Source organism: Spermophilus citellus (assembly GCF_964194105.1).
Source record: "Spermophilus citellus genome assembly, chromosome: 1".
NCBI lineage: Eukaryota > Metazoa > Chordata > Mammalia > Rodentia > Sciuridae > Spermophilus > Spermophilus citellus.
In genome coordinates, this window is record NC_138182.1 from 141,455,706 (window position 1) to 141,475,830 (window position 20,125).

General features: G+C 45.6%; 1 protein-coding gene across 1 annotated transcript in view; it reads left to right on the top strand.

Moving 5' to 3' along the window:
- Positions 1-2,671: 2,671 nt before the first annotated feature.
- FAT2 (FAT atypical cadherin 2) overlaps positions 2,672-20,125 on the top strand; it is a gene marked incomplete at both ends in the record, with an annotated part of 68,350 nt that continues 50,896 nt past the window's right edge. Inside the window, 5 exons of the mRNA XM_081302271.1 lie at positions 2,672-5,930; positions 9,623-9,937; positions 15,083-15,141; positions 16,717-17,028; positions 17,905-18,115. Coding sequence (XP_081158397.1) covers positions 2,672-5,930; positions 9,623-9,937; positions 15,083-15,141; positions 16,717-17,028; positions 17,905-18,115 — 4,156 coding nt within the window. The remainder of the gene's footprint in view (positions 5,931-9,622; positions 9,938-15,082; positions 15,142-16,716; positions 17,029-17,904; positions 18,116-20,125) is intronic.

Genomic DNA, 20,125 nt, shown 5'->3' on the forward strand with positions numbered 1-20,125 from the left:
GCTGAAAATTGGATGGCAAGAAGGACCCTCCCCTGCAAGAATCTTAAATAGAGGCAGCAAATGCAAAGGTCCTGAGGCAGGCCTGGATTGGCCTGAGGAGAGAGGAGGCCTATGTACTGCAGCTTGATGAACAATGGGAAGAGGGCTGGGAATGACCACTGGGGACCCAGGCAGGGCTCCAATGGTGCAGGGTCTTTGAGGCCATGGTCAGGAGTTAGATCTCATTACAAGTGCTATAGGAAGCCACTGGAGAATTTGAAATGTGTAATAAATATGAATTCATTTATGGTTTTATATGTGGTCCCTGGTGCCGTAGGCTAGGAGGATGGTGCTGGGAGCCTGACATGCCTCTGCCCTCTGCCAATGTGTTCGCTTGTGACAGCATCTTCCCTTAGCCGGCTGCTCTGTGGGTCCCACAGCTGTGAGCATCAAACTACCACCCAAGGGTGCCTTCTCTCTGAATCTTGTTCCCTCCAGGGAGACCCTGTCCCTGCTTCCTTCCCAACAGCTCATCTTAACGGCTCCCTCTGCCTGGCGCCTTGCAGCGCTGAGCGCCTGCCTTGTTGGGGCCTGCCCGGCCCTGGAGATGGCCTGGCGAACAGGAAGCTCCGCAGAGCAGGGCAAGCAGGGCTCCAGGGCCCACTGCATGCACCCCGGCCACTGAGCTGCCTGCAGATCACACCTGGGCTGGGGTGAGGACTCTCTTCCCCTGGGATTGCAACTTCAAAAGCAATGACATCCTGTGGAGCTTGGGGACCCCAGGACTCAGGGGTCCCCTTCTGCTTGTGGGGACTGTTTCAGGGGCAGCGTGAGTGTTGCTTTTTCCTGTGACTGGTCCTCTATGGGATCAGTAATGAGTAAAGGGTGACAGCAGGGGGCAGACAGGGTGGGAACTAGGTGGCACCTCTTTCTGACACTGGCTTTTGGACATCAAGTGTGGGCTTTTGCTTTTCTGAGGTGCCTGGGCTTGGGGCACCCCCAAGAAGAACTCAGGGGACAGAGAGTGATGGGAAGCTGGAAGAATGGGGCATATTCGGGTTTTTTTCTATCACAGATCCTGAGAACCCAGTTAGGCAGACTTTTCCATTCCTGACGCCCCACTTGGGCTGTCACCAGCCGGGTCCTAATGAACCCTGTGCCCAGTGCATTTTCTGGGCAGGCTTGGCTCCCGGCCTCTCCTTTCCCCTTGCCCTGGAAGCTTAACTCTTTCTTGCCTTTGAAGAGCAAGGTAACTGGAAAAACAAGTTCAACCTGCTTCATCCAGGAATGCTCCAGCACAGCAGGCTGGCAGCCGAGGAGCACCTAGGAATCAGGACGCCCAAGGACAGCCCAGGCACCTGCCTGCTGCACCCAGCCTTACTCTTGGCCTCTCAGCCTCTGCCCCTGGCCCTGGCTCCTGACCTATCCAGGCTGGATTCAGGGATTGGTATCATGAGAAACAGCAAGGGAGAGAATGGGGATGGCAGCAAGTCTTGGAGAGGCAAAGCTTTCGTTCATGGTCAGTTCAAAAAGGACTTTCCAGGGTCCGGTTCCTACTTGACCACCCACTGTGTGATCTGGGGCAAGACTCGTCCCCACTCAGGGACTCTTCCCATGGATGCATGAGGAGTAGGGACAGAACTTCGTCATCTTCTTCAGCTCTGACATTCCAGGAGTCTGGGGTGGTCTGTGTTCTGGTTACAGTATGAGTTGGCATCAGGCCCTGGTCACAAGGAGTGGGGACAGGTGAGCCTAAGCTTCAGGCAGGGGTCTGCAGCTCAAGGAATTTACCTCCTGGCTTCTGCTTTGCTTCTCAGTAGGTGTGGGGCCTTCCCTGCTCCCTTCCTGTTGTTAATAACGGCTAACATTAGTTAAAACTTACCATGCTGTGTACCCTGCTACGTCATTTACCTTGATTTAAATTTTTTTTCACATTAATTCTTTGAGATTGATAATATTCTTATCCCATAAGAAGAAATTGAGGTTCACAGAAGTTCAAGAACTTTCCCAGAGTCGCCCACCGAACAAAAGGTGGAGGGGTGTCAGTGCTAGGGGTGCCAGGCTCAGGATCCTGGCCACTCTGCTTCTCTGCAGCCCCTGTGTTAGGTCAGAGCTCTGGCTGGAGCTCAGCCTTGTTGGAGAGGTGCGGAGGAAGGACAGTGAGAAAAGGGGCTTAGAGCCAGATCACGGAGCTTGGGTGCCTGCCTAAGAGCTGGGACTATTTTACCATCACAGGCAGTTTTTTGGGAAAAGGAGTAAGTGATCAGGAGTGTGTGGTTTCTGCTGGGTGCTCCTGAGAGAACATTTTAAGTTGTCTACATTCCTGTTACAAGATGAGTCAGAGTTGGCTCTGTCCCCAAGGATGGGTAGTGGGACAGGTGTAGATAGATCTTTTATCTTTCAGCTAGCTGAGCACTATGGACACTTGGGGCCAGGTAATTCCTTGCTGTGGGGTCTGTCCTGTGCATTGTAGGATGTTTAGCAGATCTCAGGCCTTTGCCTATTACAAGCCAGCAGCCTTTTGTCCCCAAGTAAGATAGCAAAAGATATGTTCAGAAATTGCCAAATGTCCTCTGAAGATAAAATGACCACCAGGTAAGAACCATAGCAATAGGAATTATTTCTTTCCTAACCTGCATCTTTTTTTTTTTTTTTTCATTTGCCAAGGTTTCGGGAGTTTTTTTTTTCCACCATGATTAATGCCTTGCTGGGTCTTGCTGCTTTGGTGCTCCATTGTGGGACCTGCGAGAAGCCCCCAGAAGGAATCGTCTCCTCCTCAGGGTGGCACTTCACACACTCGCTTTACAATGTTACCATCTATGAAAACTCTGCTCCCAAGACCTATGTGGAGAGCTCTGAGAAAATGGGCATGTACCTTGCGGAGCCCCAGTGGGCAGTGAGGTACCGGATCATCTCTGGGGACGTGGCCAATGTATTTAAGACGGAGGAATATGTGGTGGGGAACTTCTGTTTCCTGAGAATAAGGACAAAGAGCAGCAATACGGCACTTCTCAACAGGGAGGTGCGGGACAGCTACACCCTTATCATCCAAGCCACGGAGAAGACCTTGGAGTTTGAAGCTTTGACCCGTGTGGTGGTCCACATCCTGGACCAGAATGATCTGAGGCCCCTCTTCTCCCCGCCATCATACAGAGTCACCATCTCCGAGGACATGCCCCTCAAGAGCCCCATCTGTAAAGTGACAGCCACCGACGCTGACCTGGGCCAGAACGCTGAGTTCTATTATGCCTTCAATTCAAGGTCAGATGCGTTTGCGATCCATCCCACCAGCGGTGTGGTCACCGTGGCTGGGAAGCTCAATGTCACCTGGAGAGGGAAGTATGAGCTCCAGGTGCTGGCTGTGGACCGCATGCGAAAAATCTCTGAGGGCAACGGATTTGGCAACTTGGCTTCGCTTGTGGTCCACGTGGAGCCTGCCCCCAGGAAGTCCCTGGCCATTGCCTCAGTGGTGGTGACGCCACCAGATGACAATGAAGGTGCTGCCTATGCCACCATAGTGGTAGATGCAAACGGCTCAGGGGCTGAAGTTGACTCCCTGGAAATTGTCGGCGGAGACCCTGGGAAGCACTTCAAGGCCGTCAAGTCCTACGCCCACCGCAACGAATTCAGTCTGGTGTCTGTCAAAGATGTCAACTGGATGGAGCACCTTCACGGATTCAACCTCAGCCTGCAGGCCAGGAGTGGGGGCAGACCTACTTTTTATTCCCAGATCAGGGGCTTTCATCTACCACCTTCCAAACTAGCTTCCCTTAAATTCGAGAAGGCTGTTTATAGGGTGAAGCTTAGCGAGTTTTCCCCTCCGGGAAGTCGCGTGGTGTTGGTGAAAGTCACCCCGGCCTTCCCCAACCTGCAGTACATTCTAAAGCCATCCTCAGAAAGCACAGGGTTTAAACTCAACGCTCGCACTGGGTTGATCACCACCACGAAGCTCCTGGACTTCCATGACCGAGCCCACTACCAGCTACACGTCAGGACCTCACCGGGCCTGGCCGCTGCTACGGTGGTCATTGACATCGTGGACTGTAACAACCACGCCCCCATCTTCAACAGGTCTTCCTACGATGGCACCTTGGAGGAGAACATCCCTCCAGGAACCAATGTTTTGACTGTTACTGCCACGGACTGGGATCATGGGGAGAATGGATATGTCACCTATTCCATCGCTGGCCCCAGAGCTGTGCCATTCTCTATCGACCCTTACCTGGGGATCATCTCCACCTCCAAACCCATGGACTATGAGCTCATGAAAAGAATTTATACCTTCCGGGTTCGGGCATCGGACTGGGGATCCCCTTTCCGCCAGGAGAAGGAAGTGTCCATTTCTCTTAGTCTCAAGAACTTGAATGACAACCAGCCCATGTTTGAGGAGGTCAACTGCACGGCATCTATTCGCCACGATTGGCCAGTGGGGAAGTTGATAATGACCGTGTCAGCCATCGATGTGGATGAGCTTCAGAACCTGAAATACGAGATGGTGTCGGGCAACGAAGCAGATTATTTTTCTCTAGATGACTTTTCCGGGGTGATATCCCTCAAACGTTCTTTTATGAATCTCTCCACCGATCATCCCACCAGGTATTTCTTGAAAATTACAGCCTCAGATGGCAAAAACTATGCTTCCCCCACAACTCTGAATGTGACCGTGGTGAAGGACCCTCGTTTGGAGGTCCCTGTAAGGTGTGATAAGACGGAGGTGCTCACACACTTCACAAAGACCATCCTTCACTCTGTTGGGCTTCAGGACCAGGAGCCCGGTGACGAGGAATTCACTTCCCTGAGCACATATCAGATCAATCGTCACACCCCCCAGTTTGAGGACCACTTCCCCCAGTCCATTGACGTTCTCGAGCGTGTTCCCATCAACATGCCCTTGGCCCGCCTGGCAGCCACTGACCCCGATGCTGGCTTTAATGGCAAACTGGTCTATGTGATTGCAGATGGCAATGAGGAGGGCTGTTTTGACATTGAGCTGGAGACGGGGCTGCTCACAGTAGCTGCTCCGCTGGACTACGAAACCACCAGTTACTACCTCCTCAATGTCACAGTGTATGACCTGGGCACTCCCCAGAAGGCCTCTTGGAAGGTGCTGACAGTGAATGTGCAGGACTGGAACGACAACGCACCCACATTTCCTCCTGGCGAGTACCAGCTAACGATCTCAGAGGACACAGAGGTTGGAACCACAATTGCACAGCTGAAAGCGAAAGATGCTGACTCGGAGGACAACGGCCGGGTTCGCTACACCCTGCTGAGCCCCACGGAGAAGTTTTCCCTCCACCCTCTCACTGGGGAGCTAGTGGTCACAGGGTACTTGGACCGGGAAGCAGAACCTCAGTATGTACTCAAGGTAGAGGCCAGGGATCAGCCCAGGAAGGGCCACCAGCTCTTCTCTGTCACTGACTTGATAGTCACATTGGAAGACGAGAATGATAACTCTCCCCAGTGCATCACAGAACACAGCAGCCTGAAGGTCCCAGAGGACTTGCCCCCAGGAACTGTGTTGACGTTTCTGGATGCCTCGGATCCTGACCTGGGTCCTGCAGGTGAAGTGCGATATGTCCTGTTGGAGGATGCCCATGGAACCTTCCGGATGGATCCAATGACTGGGGCACTGAGTCTGGAAAAAGAGTTGGATTTTGAGAGGCGGGCTGGGTACAACCTGAGCTTGTGGGTCAGTGACAGTGGGAAGCCCCTGGCCCGTAGGACCCTCTGCCACGTGGAGGTGATAGTCCTGGATGTGAATGAGAATCTCCATCCTCCCCGCTTTACCTCCTTTGTGTACCAGGCTCACGTGCAAGAGAACAGCCCCTCAGGAACTCAGGTGATGCTGGTGTCTGCTCACGATGACGACAGTGGCCTGGATGGGGAGCTCCAGTATTTTCTGCGGGCTGGCACTGGCCTTGAAGCTTTCACTATCAACCAAGACACAGGTACTGGGGGTCGGGTAGGATGGGAACGCTGGAATGCCCGGGACTGGGTGAAGGAAAATCAGGGACTGTCCTGAAAGAAATCAGGCAGCAGATAGAAATGAAAGACAATAAATGGGGATTCTCTTTCCTGATATTTTATTGTACACACACACATACACACACACAAAATATGAAAGTAATATATGCTGCTTATACATCTTTATATAATTATAATTATATATATATATATATATATATATATATATATATATATATATATACTCATCTGCATTCCATCTCCGCAAATACAATCTTTTTAAAATTAGACCATAGACATATATAGTATTTGGATTCATTTTGACAAAATCATACATGCATACATCAAATTCCATAATTTGTTTTCAATTCCTATTCCCTTTCTTTCCTCCTTTTCTCCTTCCTCTATTGAGCTTCCTACTTTATTGATTGATTGATTGATACTTTCCACATATACCTAAAGGTGAAATTCCCTGTGGTACATTTATATATGCATATAATGTGATTTTGTTAATTCTGTATTTCCTTTCCTTTCCTGTCCTCCCTCTCTCTCAATCTCCTTCTTCAACTCCACCGATCTTCCTTATAGATCTATGATATCCCATCCCCTTCCCTATACTTCTTCTTTTCCTTATGTTGCTCTGGTTTCCAAATGTGAGAGAAAGCATTTGGCCCCTGATTTTTCTGAGTCTAGTTTATTTTACTTAGCATGATGTTCTTCGTTTTCATCCATATACCAGCAAAAGTCATTATTTCATTCTTCTTTATGGCTGAGTAAAACTCCATTGTGTATATATACCACATTTTTTTTGATCCTTTCATTTGTTCATGGGCATCTGATCTGGTTCTATAATTTTGCTCTTTGAATTGTGCTGCTATGAACATTGGTGTGACTGTATTGCTGTAGTATGCTGATTTTAGATTTTTTGGAGGAATACTGAGGAGCTGGATAGCTGGGTCATACAGTGGTTCTGTTTCTATTTTTTGAGGAATCTCCATACTGCTTTTCAGAGTGGCTGTACTAACTCGCAGGCCCCACCAACAATGTATGAGTGTACCTCTCCCCCTACACCTTTGCCAGTACTTATTGTTGTGTTCTTGATAATTGTCATTCTGACCAAAGTGAGATTCAATCTTAGTGGTTTTGATTTGCATTTCCCTAATTGCTAGAGAGGTTGAACATTTTTTCGTGTATTTGTTTATCTTTTGTGTTTCTTCTTTTGAAAAATGTCTGTTTAGTTCTTTTGTCCACTTATTTATTGGGTTATTTGTTTTTGGGGCTTTGAGTTTTCTGAGTTCTTTATAAATTCTGGATATTGATCAGAGGAACAGCTGGACGTGATTTTGCCCATTCCATAGGTTCTCTCTTCATGATCTTAATCATTTCCTTTGCTATGAAGAAGCTTTGACATTTGATGATATCCCACTTATTGACTGTTCGTTTTATTTCTTGGGCTGTAGGGGTCTTTTGAGGAAGTTGTTGCTCTCACCTTTATGATGGACCCTAAGTGTTCTTCCAACTTTTGCAAGGTTTCTGGTCTAATTCCTAAGTCTTTGATCCACTTTTATTTGACTTTGGTGCAGGGTGAGAGATAGGGATCTAATTTCATTCTTCTACATATGGATTTCCAGTTTTCCCAGCACTACTTGTTAAAAAGGTTATCTTTTCTCCAACACATATTTTGGGCACCTTTGTCAAGTATCAGATGACTACAAGTAGGTGGGTTTATCTCTGTCTTCTATTCTATTCCATTGGTCTTCATGTCTGTTTTGGTGCCAATATCATGCCATTTTTTGTTACTATAGCTCTATAGTATAATTTGAGATCAGGTGTTGTGATGTCTCCTGCATTACTCTTCTTTTCAGAATTGCTTTGACTATTCTGGGTCTCTTATTCTTCAAATGAATTTTAGGACCATTTTCCCCGAGTTTTGTGATGAATGTCATTGGTATTTTGTTGGGGATTGCATTGAATCTATGTATTGCTCTTGGTAGTGTGACCATTTTGACAATATTAATTCTGAACAAGATTATCTATCCATGAACATGGGAGTCTTTTCATCTTCTAAGGTCTTCTTCAATTTCTTTCTTCAGTGTCCCATAGTTCCCATTGTACAAATACCATCTTTATTAACAACTTCATCTATACACTGATTTTTTCCCTCTTTGTATCTGATATATTTTCACTATTTAATTATTACAAAACAATACACTACTTCTGAAATTTACTTTTTTATATAATGTCACCTCAGGACATCTTATTTTCTAGTACATATAATGTTTTTCATCCATTTTTGTTTGGTGCATATTACTTTATCACATAGGTCTAACAACCTTATTTATGTTCTTTTACTCATATATATTAGTATCTTTAGGAAAAATGTTTTATTTATTATTTATTTATTTTTGTGGTCCTGGGGATTGATCTCAGGGCCTCGTGCATGCTAGGCGAACACTACCACTGACCTACATCCCTAGTCCCTAGGAAAAACTCTTAAAAATGAAGTTAATGGGTCAAAGGATAATGCATATAGTGCTGGGGATCAGAGTCCAGGGCCTTCTCACACATGGCTAACAGCTGCTCTACCACTGAACCCCAGACCAATAATGTACATTTTCCATGGCAATAGTTATTTTCAAATTTCCCTCCAAAAATGTGACATCAACTTACTTATTCTTTTTTTTTTAAGTTTTGTAGAAAATAAGTGCAGTTTAGCAAGTACATACTGAGCACCAACTACTAAGAGGGACCTTGAAGAGATCCTAGGTGAATGAGGAAGCTTGCTGCCCTCAAGGAATTTACAACCTGGTGGATGATTTATTTACAATCAAAGGGCTGGCGATGTGGTCGAAAGGGCTTTAGATGGTCAGTGCCAGACCAAGATCCTTCACTTCTCCCTGCATAATCTTGGTTAAGCCAGGCTCTCTCTCTGGGCCTCAGGTTCCCATCTGCCATTGCTGGAGTGCTCTGCTCTGTTCTGAGCACAGGCCCTGCCAGTTGAGTGTGATCTATGAGAACTTAGGGTGCAAGTTTCTTTTTCTCACTATTGGACCTTCAAGTTCTAAAACAGAGCTGGCCCATAGTAAGCAATTTGTGGAGTGAGTGAGCTAAAGATGGAGGTAAGCCCCCAAATTCATGAAGATGATGGAGAAGGAAATAGTGATTTATTCATAAAATGCCTAATCCTTATATTGATGATCTATCAGGACTTAAAGAGTGAAGAAAACAGTCAAATGACAGTTACTGTTAGTTGGGAGAGGTTGAGGTTGGAGGATTACGTGTTGGAGCTCAGTTGGGGCAACTTAGGAAGACCCCATCTCTTAAAAAAAAAAGGATTGCCCTAAGAAATGTAAAGTACATCAATGGCACTTGGGTTGAAGTAATTAGGAGAAAATGGATAAGCTACCACTACCTCCTTAAATCCTATACAGGCCCATATGCCACATTCGAGAGCCTCTTCCAGCAAAAAAATGGTTCTGGGAGGTTCCATAATTCAGGCATTAATTCCCCTATGTTCAACTCAACATCTCCCATGTCTACTTGGCAACCATTCTCTCTTTTTGTGGAATACTTATCCTATCCTTTCCACAGTAAAAATCAGGGATTGGGTAGTGTAATTTCTAAAAATATTTTGAGCTCTAAATAATTTTGGGTTTGGTGATTTACCTGTCCCCAGGAATGATTCAGACTCTGATGCCCCTGGATCGGGAATTTGTACCCTACTACTGGTTGACAGTACTGGCTGTGGACAGGGGTTCTATACCTCTCTCTTCTGTCACTGAAGTCTACATTGAGGTCACAGATGTCAATGACAACCCACCCCGGATGTCCAGACCTGTGTTCTACCCCTCCATCCAGGAGGATGCTCCCTTAGGCACCTCTGTGCTTCAACTGGATGCCTGGGACCCAGACTCCAGCTCAAAAGGGAAGCTAACCTTCAACATCACCAGTGGGAATCACATGGGATTCTTCATTATTCACCCATTCACAGGTAAGAACCCAGAAATATAGATAAATAGGGATCTCTGCAATGAAGTTTCTCAAAATGTGGTACCCAAGCATCATCGCATTGCCTGCAAAGTGGTTGAAAATTCAAATCCTCACCCCAGACCTCCTGAATCAGGATTCTGAGATTGGGTCTAGAAAATCTGTGTTTTAACAAGAAATTCAGGGATTGTAATGAGTGCTAAAGCCTGAGACACTTTTCTACTAAGTCCATCTCCACAGGAAAAGGAGAAGAATCTCTTGTCAGCTTTCTTGCCTTGGGATCCAGCAACATCTGGAGCTATTTCAGATCTCCAAATCCTCCCATGCTGATCCCTCCTGGAGTCACAAGCATCAGTCAGAGAGCCACCTTTAACCTTAGTTCCAGACTGATCCCAACTTCACCCACACAGTGGCAATAGGGATCCACTTAGAACTCTCACTAGCAACTGTCCTTGGTCCAAGAATATGTGGAGAAAGGATGGTGGATGGGTTAAAGGAATACAGCAGTCACCAGTTGGCAGCAGTGAGCCAGGTATAACCCACAGGGGTGTTTTGTCTGACTGGCACAAGCTTTTTTGAAATAATAGTACTTTTATTCATTATTGGTAGAATGCAAGAAGGTAAAATGTTGTCATAGATTAGTACCTTTTATAATTAGAAAGAAACATACAATTTGACCCAGTAATTTTATGTGTTGATTTGTGTGTGTGTGGGGTGTGTGTGTGTGTATATTTCACATATATATTTCTATATAATATATTCATAAATATATAAAGTGACTTATTTGGCACAAGCTTTAAACAATGATTTTTTTCCAACATTTTAAAATTGGCAGATTCCACAAAGCATCTCAGATTTCTGATTTTTCTTCAAAAATGGGAAGGTCTGGCCACACTATCTCCATCTTTCCATAGGGCCACATTGTACCAGAGACTGGCAGCAGCTTCCTGAGCAGACCAAGCTTATGTCCTCTGGTCCTCATGGTCCCTGTGGTTCCCATCGTCCCCTATGGTCTTTTTCTCAGTCTACAACCCCATTTACACATGCCTAGCTCCCACTGGTACTGGAGTTTGAGAACCACTTTCCAGTGCTGGGGGAACTTCTCTAAGGCCACATCTTCCTCTCAGAAGAGAACAACAGCACTATTGTAGAGAAGGCTGACATTTTTCTCCTCTGAACACAACATCCCATTCCACAACCGTTTTCCATTGTCCTAGAGGGACAGAACCCTGGTAAGACTGGAGTAAGGGAAGAGGGAGAATGCTAGTGGGCTCTGCCTTGACCCTTAAGACCAAGGAGGTTCTGGGAGGGAGTTCTGGGGCAGACAGTAAGTGGGTAATACAAGTGTCTATTTTCCCCAGGGACATTTGTTGGGTGCCTTTCCTATTAACCTTGGAGCTCAGGGTATGGAGTAGTCATCCCAGAGGGAGGAAGCTTTTCTAGTGGAGAACAGGCTTAAGCTGGTTTTCTATCTGGTCCCACCCTGTCCCTCCCCTTTTAGAAGAGCTAAGAGATCTCTCACCTGAGGCATTAACTTCTCAACTTCTTCCAAATCCCTGTTCTGTTGACTATCAACAGTTCCCTGACAGCAGTTCTGGCAGAACGCCCTAGAAGGCAGAGATGTTCTTAGTTTTCCTGCAGTTAAGGAGAAGAAATCTTTATTAGCATGAACTTTTTAAAAGTAAAAGAATCTATCTGCCATGATTCCAGCCTACCGTCCTCATCTTCATCATTGCATTCCCCATTTCCTACAGAGGTAGCTGAGATGCTTGTTTTGTGCTTTTAAGAGAAAAGTCAGAGTTTGCCATGTCCCATGGACTCATGCCGGACCCAGCCCTGCTGACCCTCTGGCTTCGTCTCGCCCTCTCATGCTGCTGTTCTCTGGGTTCCAGTCACATGGCTGCTTCAGTCCATGGCTGCTCCTCACCCAGAGAGAATTTTCCTGATACCATAATACACTTCCCGGCACCATTTGCTCTCTTTCGTAACATGTATCATACAGCCCATTATGTTCATCTGTATGTTCACTCCATGAATTATCCTTGCCCACTAGACTTCAAAGGTTCCCCAGAAAAAGGACCTTTACTATTTTCGCCGATCACAATATAATTAGTACCTGGCATATAGTAGAAGCTCAGCAAATAATTGTTACATGGATGAATGAATTTCTTGGCTTTATTCACAATCTTTGCTTAAACCCAAAATACATTCATTTACTCAGCAAATGTTTAAAGGTACCTGCCCTGGTGAGGCCTTTAAATGATGTGCAGTGGAGAGATGTGAAAAAAATAAAACATGGTTTCAGGCTTTGGGAAATTCAGCCCATCAGGAGCATGAATATTTAGATGGAAGGAGTACAGAACCAGTGCAAAAGAACACAGCTTTGTAAAATATGAGTAGGTGTGGTGCCCTAGCTGATCAGAGGAGGAAGAAGATGATCCGGTCTGTGTAGTGGGTCTGCAGCTGCTTTTTGGAATAAGGTGAATATAGGAAGTTAAAGGTTGGGGAGGATTTTTACAGACAGCAGTCAGGGAGGGGACATGGACAAGGGGAAGGACATGGACAACATCCAGGAGAGACAAAGACCAGGATCTCATTGAAGATACAGCAAGCAGGTCAATTTTCAAAAGGCATATCCCAGTTCCTCTACTTATAAATGGTGGTATCTTGGGAAAGTTACTTTTCTGCTTACATTAGTCCAGTTTGTGTTGCTGTAACTGAGTACCACACATTAGATAATTGATAAGGATTACAGGTTGATTTACTGCACAGATCTGGAAGCTGGAAACTCTAAGAGCATGGTGCTGGCATGGGGTGGGGGCCTTCTTGCTGCATTATAACATGGCAGAAGGCATCATATGGTAAGACAGAACAAGTGTGCTAGTTTGAGTGTCTTTTCCTCTTTTGATAAAGCCACTAATGCCATACTGGGGACCTTACCACCCCCAACTCATCTAATCCTAATTAGCTTCCAAAGCCCCCACCTAAAAATACCATTAAGATATGAACATGAGGATTCAGTTGCCAACCCATGAACTTTTGGAGGACACATTCAAGCCATCGTGCCTGACTTCTCACCTGTAACATGGAGATGGTAGCAGCTCCCTCCTGGACAATTGTGAGCATTAAATAAGTTAATAGGTAGAAAAATAGAAAGATGAGAAGAAAGTCTGGGCCTGTGAGAGTTCAGTGAACACTGGTGCTGGGGGAGGCTGGGGGAGGGAAGAACAGGGAGATGAAGATGAAAAGGTAGTTGGGGAAAGAATTGCACTGCGGTGGGTCAAGATGAAAGGGATAAGGGGGTCTATCTGAGGAGAGTCAACAGCTGTTAGAAAAAGATTGGATGAGGGAGGGGAGGAAGGGAAGGGTTAAGGAAGGGTCTTTGTTTGGAGGGGAAAATGGTAAGAGATGAATAGGTCTAGTGACACTAAGGAGAGTTGAGGGGCATTCCACACACCTCCTTAGTGGGTCCTCGGCAGCCCTGTGTGGAAGGCTCTGATGTCCCCTCATTCTAAATGGGCAATCCCTGAGAATTTGGACGTGTGTCAGAGAATCTGCCATTTGTCAGAGAAGGGGTTCAAGGTAATAAGGAGTAAGAGCTCAGGAGGCCACGGGGCAGTGGTTCCAGGAACATAGCCCTTATGAGGTAGGGGGAAGCAGTGGTGAGAGAAAGATAAAAAGATAAAAGGAAGAAAAAAGAAGATACCGAGAGAGAGGGAGGGAGAAAGCAAGAGGGGGAAGGGAGAGGAATGGAGAGAGGGAAGACAGTGAGGGCGAAAGCCTGAGATTCAGAAGACAGAGAGAGAGAAGGGAGAAAGGAAGAGGGGGGAGGGAGAGGGATATTCAGGAAAAAGGGGAATGAAGAAAGAGAAGGGGCAGGGGGAAGGGAAGAAGGAGACCAGAGGGCTCACCCTGAGACCCAGTACCCCTCACACTCTTCCTTGGGGTGGGAGTGACCCAGAGTCCAAGCTTTTCTTCATCCAGCCCCTCAGCTTAGGGATGAACTGAATAGGTGACCAGGGACGGCACACACCAGTCACAGAGGAATGTCATGCCTTGTTTCCACTCATCTTCCTTCTGTCTGGAAGGGTGCCTGGACATGGGGCTTTCCAGGGCATCTTCCTTGACCGCTCCCATGCCTGCCGTCAGGGAAGAAGAAGCTGGGACAACACATGTTCTGCTCCAAGAGGGGATCACATGCTCCTCACAGAGACCACCTCCTCACCCCAAGCTCTTCTCTTTCACTGGAGGCTTCACCCCAAGGTGGAATCCCCTTTGCCTTCATTGCACCCCACACAGAACCTCCATTCTCTTTACTGACCTTCCAGCAAGAGCGGACTCTCGCTTCCCTTATCTTCATGACTTCGTGACGCTTAAACAAAATCAATGAACTTACTGACAGTTTTCTGATGGTTCACTGATGGCTACCAATAGCTTTGTTTCTCTTTAGAGGACATTTTTCATACTCAACCATGACCTCTTAGGCTGAGGGCTTAGGATGACATTAATAACAATAACCTCAACTTCTGAGGTTTCCAAATCTTGCAAAGAACTGGCTTCTACTCTCCCTTGTTTCCTCAGATTAGAGTCATTAGGTTAGAGTCTGTCAGGAACAAGTGATTTCCATCCAGCTCAGTTCTTTCTGAGAGGATGGGCATCTGATCAGGTGAGTATTTGAGTGGGGCAGGCATCTATCTGATTGGGTAGGTATGAGTGGGCTGGCATCTGATTGGGTGGGTATGAGTGGGCTGGCATCTGATTGGGTGGGTATGAGTGGGCTGGCATCTGATTGGGTAGGTATGAGTGGGCTGGCATCTGATTGGGTGGGTACAAGTGGGCTGGCATCTGATTGGGTGAATATATGAGGGGGCAGGCATTTGATTGGACAAGGTGATGATGCTGTGAGGTTGCTGAGTTTTTGACCCATCACCCCAAGCAAATGTAGGTGGGAACTTCAGCTAGCACATTATCACTGTTGTTCTCTTTTACCACCTCACTTTCCCTTCCCTTCCCCTTAATATACTTGCTCTCCAAAGACTGGAAGAATTCCCATCTGATAATTCTCATGGAGTATAATCCTGAACTCACCTCAGTGCAGTGGCTCTGGGAGCCCTTTGCTCATGTCTGCCTCCTACCATTTCTCCCACAGGTCTCCTGTCCACCGCCAAGCAGCTGGACCGAGAGAACAAGGATGAACACGTTCTGGAGGTGGGTCATCAAAGAAAAGTGGTGCAGGCTAATCACACACACATACCCCTGGGATAAGAAGCGGGTTTACTGTCAGGAGCCTGACAAGGCTGCTCTGCACAGAGGAAGGGACAGCAGCAGCAACTGCCCCTTGAATGTTACCTTTTATAGGCTAAAATCATGGCCTCGTGCTAGGGGCGGGTTTAGTCCTGATCTTGTGGAAGGCAAGTTTGTTTCTTGGGAACAGAGACAGAAAGGAGAACAGGGAAACCGGCACGTCCCTTTATTTTCTCAAGGTAAGAACAGGGAAACCAGCACGTCCCCATCTCAGGGGTCAGTAAGTTGTCTCTTATCTCTTGATAAGAACAGGGAGAGATGGGCCAGTCTCCAGGCTGGTAGGTTTTATCTCGGGCTAGGTTCTATTTCTTGGGAATAACAACAGTATTCATAAAGTGGGGGTGGGGGAAAGGAAGCCGGCTACAATTATGCCAACAAGTAATAGTGGTGAACCTGGTCACTGAATTTGTAATGGTTTATGGGGCCACGGCAGACCTTGGAGTTGCATACATGTCTCTGGTACTGTGACTGAGGAGAGTTCTAGGCTCAGGGAAGAGGACAGACTTGAACTGAGCCTTGTTGTGGTTAGTGATAAAGGATTGTTGGGTCTTTGCTGCTCATCAGCACTGACAAGGGAGGTCATGTCCTTAATAATGTCTGAAGTAAGTGTGGGAAGGAGGAGCAGTATACATGTGCTATGTGCTTCTCAGGTCTGGTTTCTAGTACAGCCCTCTGGTCCAGAAAGAGACTCACCCAAGGTCAAGCACTAGGTTAGTGGAAGAATCTAGAATACATATATATATATTTGTCATATGTAAATATATTTGACATATATGTATATATTTGTCTTCTGTGTTCACAGACTGCACAGAAATGAGTATTACTAGTAACAGCTAAACGGTCTTCTAGAGTTTCTAGGGACTGACGAATTTGCCTTTAAAAATTTAAAGTATTTTAAAAATCTGGAATCACTGTAAGTGGTAATGTCCTATATCATGCTGTGTTCTTAGGGCTTATATGCATGGAATGATTTGCCCCTATACCAAATAGCTTCTGAGTCTGAAATTGCTTTAGTGTCTTTTCTCTCATTCTGAATTTCATTTCGTGTATCGGGTTACGTGTCTGACTCAAGAGGTTCCACCCATTCCTGCATAAACATATTCTAACCTCAAGTAGCTCAAAGGAACATGAGCTACTGTGAAATACAAACAAATAAAAAATAGATAATCTTTTTGGAATGGCCCATGGGCCTTGCTGGGTAAAGAGCACCAGCTTTGGTCTGGACACTTTGATCTTGACTTCTTCCACTTCTCTCTGGTTCCTTTCTCTGTTCTCGTTGGTTTTCCTGTGGACAAAGTTACTAGAGAGCTGTATTCCGAGCAAATGAGGTTATGGTAATAAAAATAACAAGCATATACCAAAGAACAAACTAATATTAAACAGACTGTCAGAGCAGTGGTCATGTTGTGCTGGGTGGTGGTAGATATGCACGACTTTGTATTTCTCAGTCCAGGTCCTCATGCTCAATTCTGCCTGCAGGTGACTGTGCTGGATAATGGGGAGCCTTCCCTGAAGTCCACCTCCAGGATGGTGGTGTGCATCTTGGACGTCAATGACAATCCTCCTGTATTCTCCCACAAGCTCTTCAATGTTCGTCTTCCAGAGAGGCTCAGCCCAGTGTCCCCTGGGCCTGTGTACAGGCTGGTGGCTTCAGACTCAGATGAGGGTCTCAATGGCAGGGTTACCTACAGCATTGAGGAGACTGATGAGGAGGGTTTCAGCATTGACCCAGTCACCGGTGTAGTGTCATCCAGTAGCACCTTTACGGCCGGAGAATATAATATCCTAACGGTGAGCAAATAGAGAGAGGTCACAGAGGAGGGAGTCACAGAGTTGGCTGAGATTTTTTCTGTGAGGACACAGGAGGAGGGAAGTAGCTGGTAGCATGATGGAAATGGAAGCTGGGAGTCTTGACTCCAACCAACTCTGGATCTTTATCTGTGCACAGAAAGAGACTGGGAAATCCTATCTGTTCTTTTAGATAAGGATTTAGTGAGATTAACAAAGGCTCTGAAATCAAGATGTGCATGGGTATTGATCCTAGCATCTGTGTGATCTTGAAGGAGTCATTTAACTCTTTTGAGCCTTTGTTTCATCATCTGTCAACTGGGAATAAGAACATTATTCTTGCAGGAAGACAATGTACCAAATGGGTAGGCCTTGGGTCATCATGTCAGATGGCCTGAATTCAAGAATCTCAGCCTTCTTGCTGGCCAGGCACATAATTTGGTGGGTGAATTCAACCATCCTGAGCTCCAGTTTCCTCCTGCAGAAGGAAAATGATAATAGACCCTCTCCTTGGCCTACCATGAAGATTAAATAAGACATTGCACACAAAACTCTCAGAGCAAGGTCTGATAGTAGGAAGAGCCTAATAAAGTCTAGCTTTCTGTTTATAGTTGTTGGGAATGGTAAAGGGCATATATACTCAAAGTTCAGTTTATGAACTAGCACACAGTAAACCTTCGCTTAATGGTGGCTTTTATTATTTTTCACTAACCAAGAGGTTCTAGACCACAAATTATGTGTTTTATTTAACCACTGTGGTTATAACAACTAACACAATGCCTGTGTATAGTGATCCCTCAAGAATGTGTCAGATGAATGAGTCAATGGACAATAGGTCAGCTTGGTGGTGGCTCAATTTTGGTGCTGGTATCTTTATAGATCAAGGCAACAGATAGTGGGCAGCCACCACTCTCAACTAGTGTCCGGCTACACATAGAATGGATCCCCCAGCCTCGACCATCCTCCATACCAATGGCCTTTGATGAAAACCACTACAGTTTTACGGTCATGGAGACAGACCCTGTGAACCACATGGTGGGGGTCATCAGTGTAGAGGGCCGACCTGGCCTCTTCTGGTTCCACATCTCAGGTGAGTCCCTGAAGCACCCATCACTTCTATCTTTGTAAACCAGTTCTAGTCCTCAATGTGCAGTCCTTCTGACCTCCCTCAAGGTCATGCTCTTTGGTAGCCCCTCTTTTGGCCCTGACTGGTGATCATGCTTCTCAGGTTCTCTGGGGCAGTGAGTAGTAGCTTTTGTCAAGTTTTCTTTCCATTATAGCCATGATCTCAGGTGGAATGTCTCTGGTCTCACTGGTGACCCCAGACAGGGTTGGGCAGTGCTTCAGTTACTCCAGATGCCTAGGAAACCTGAGATGAATGGTGCAGAAAGACCCAGAGGCAAAAACATGAAATACTGATAGAGATGACTTCCTGACTATGAGCCCGAGGGTAGTTATACCCTGGGGCCGTGTTCAGCATACTTGTCCAGGTTCTTCAAGACCCAGGGAAAAATGCTCATTCTTATTCTTGCTTTTGGTGCTGGAGATTGTAGCCAGGGCCTCGGTCATGCTAAGCATGTATTCTGTCACTGAGCTATAGCCCTAGCCCCATGCTCCTTATCATTTTAAGAGGAACTTGGGTCTAAGCTCTGATGGGCTCCTCTAACATACATTCCTCTCTATCTCTAAATCATAGTGGTTTTTGTTTTGTTATGTTTTTTGGTGGTGGTTGTTTTTTTTTTTTGTTTTGGAAAAAGAAATTCATAAAGCCCTCTGAGAATCTGATGAATGCTAAGGTCTTCTTCCTAATGTGAAGGCAAGATTGCAATAAATCATTGAGTCAATCTTAAACCTGGAGATGGACACTTTATTCGCCAGTTGGCAGACCGGATCCACAGCTAGTGGGCCAAAGGGTAGGCTGCAAGTCTACACCCTTCGACACCCTCCTGGGGTGTGAGTACACCTTTTATAGTCCAAAACCATATTAAAGCATAAGTGGCTGTTTTTATGATTCAAAACCATAGACAAACATTATGAGATCTAAAAATCATAAACAGAAAAGAGAGTGGGACAGTACATCCCTAGTTGAGTACAAGTTAAAGAATGGTTACTAACATTTAGACAATCAATCAGAACAGGGTACATTCTCTAAGAAAAAATGGGAACCAAAGACAGAACACTTTTACATTGTATAAGAATTGCCACTTTGTGTTGCCAAACATGCTATGCTAATCAACTATTGATGAGTACAGAGGTAGGGCTTTCCCTGGGAGAAGCATTTCTTACATGATGTGGAGTCTCAGGGCAAAATGGAATCTGTTTGGTCATTGCCCATATAGCCTGGCCCACAACACCAAAATGTTGTGTGAACACATATGCACACCCACATATGTAAATTTGCATAGAAATGTAGAGGTTTTTAGACTCTGAAATTTTTACATTAAAAATCTTTTAGGAGTTTCAGTACCCACACAGGCAGGGAGTTCTGTTTTTAGCCTGGCTCAGAGAGTTTTCCATAGTTTTCAGCCTTGGCTCAGAGATAAGCTTAAGATCTGCATTTGGCCCAATCTCTTTGACCTCCTTTTCTTACTTTCAGTTCTGATTGCCTTCTCTTCTATTTGCTTGACTTATTTTCCCATTACACATAATTTCCTTTATATAATGCATGCACCCTATAGAACAGTAAGAAAACACAAATGAATACGGGGAAGAAAATTAAAATTACTGGAAGTCCCATCAACCAGAAGATAATCCATCATTACACTTTTGATGTGTTTCTTTATGCACACATGTGTGTATGTACACACACGCACATATAAAGAGTTATATTAACATATCATTTACTAATATTTCAAATGTAAGAGATGGTGAATACATTTCCATATCATTAAACAGGACACATTGAAGTAGTTTCACATTATTCTCTATCTTGGATTCTTGTAGTTTATTAAATCCTCTCCTTCTTATCGAATAGAGTTATTTTCTAGGCATAAGACTATCACAGTAGTTTGCCTACAGCTCTTTGGACTCTGGTGTGGATCAATTCCAGCCTGTCATTCAGATAACATATCATCTTGGAACAGTCTTAGAATCTCTGATT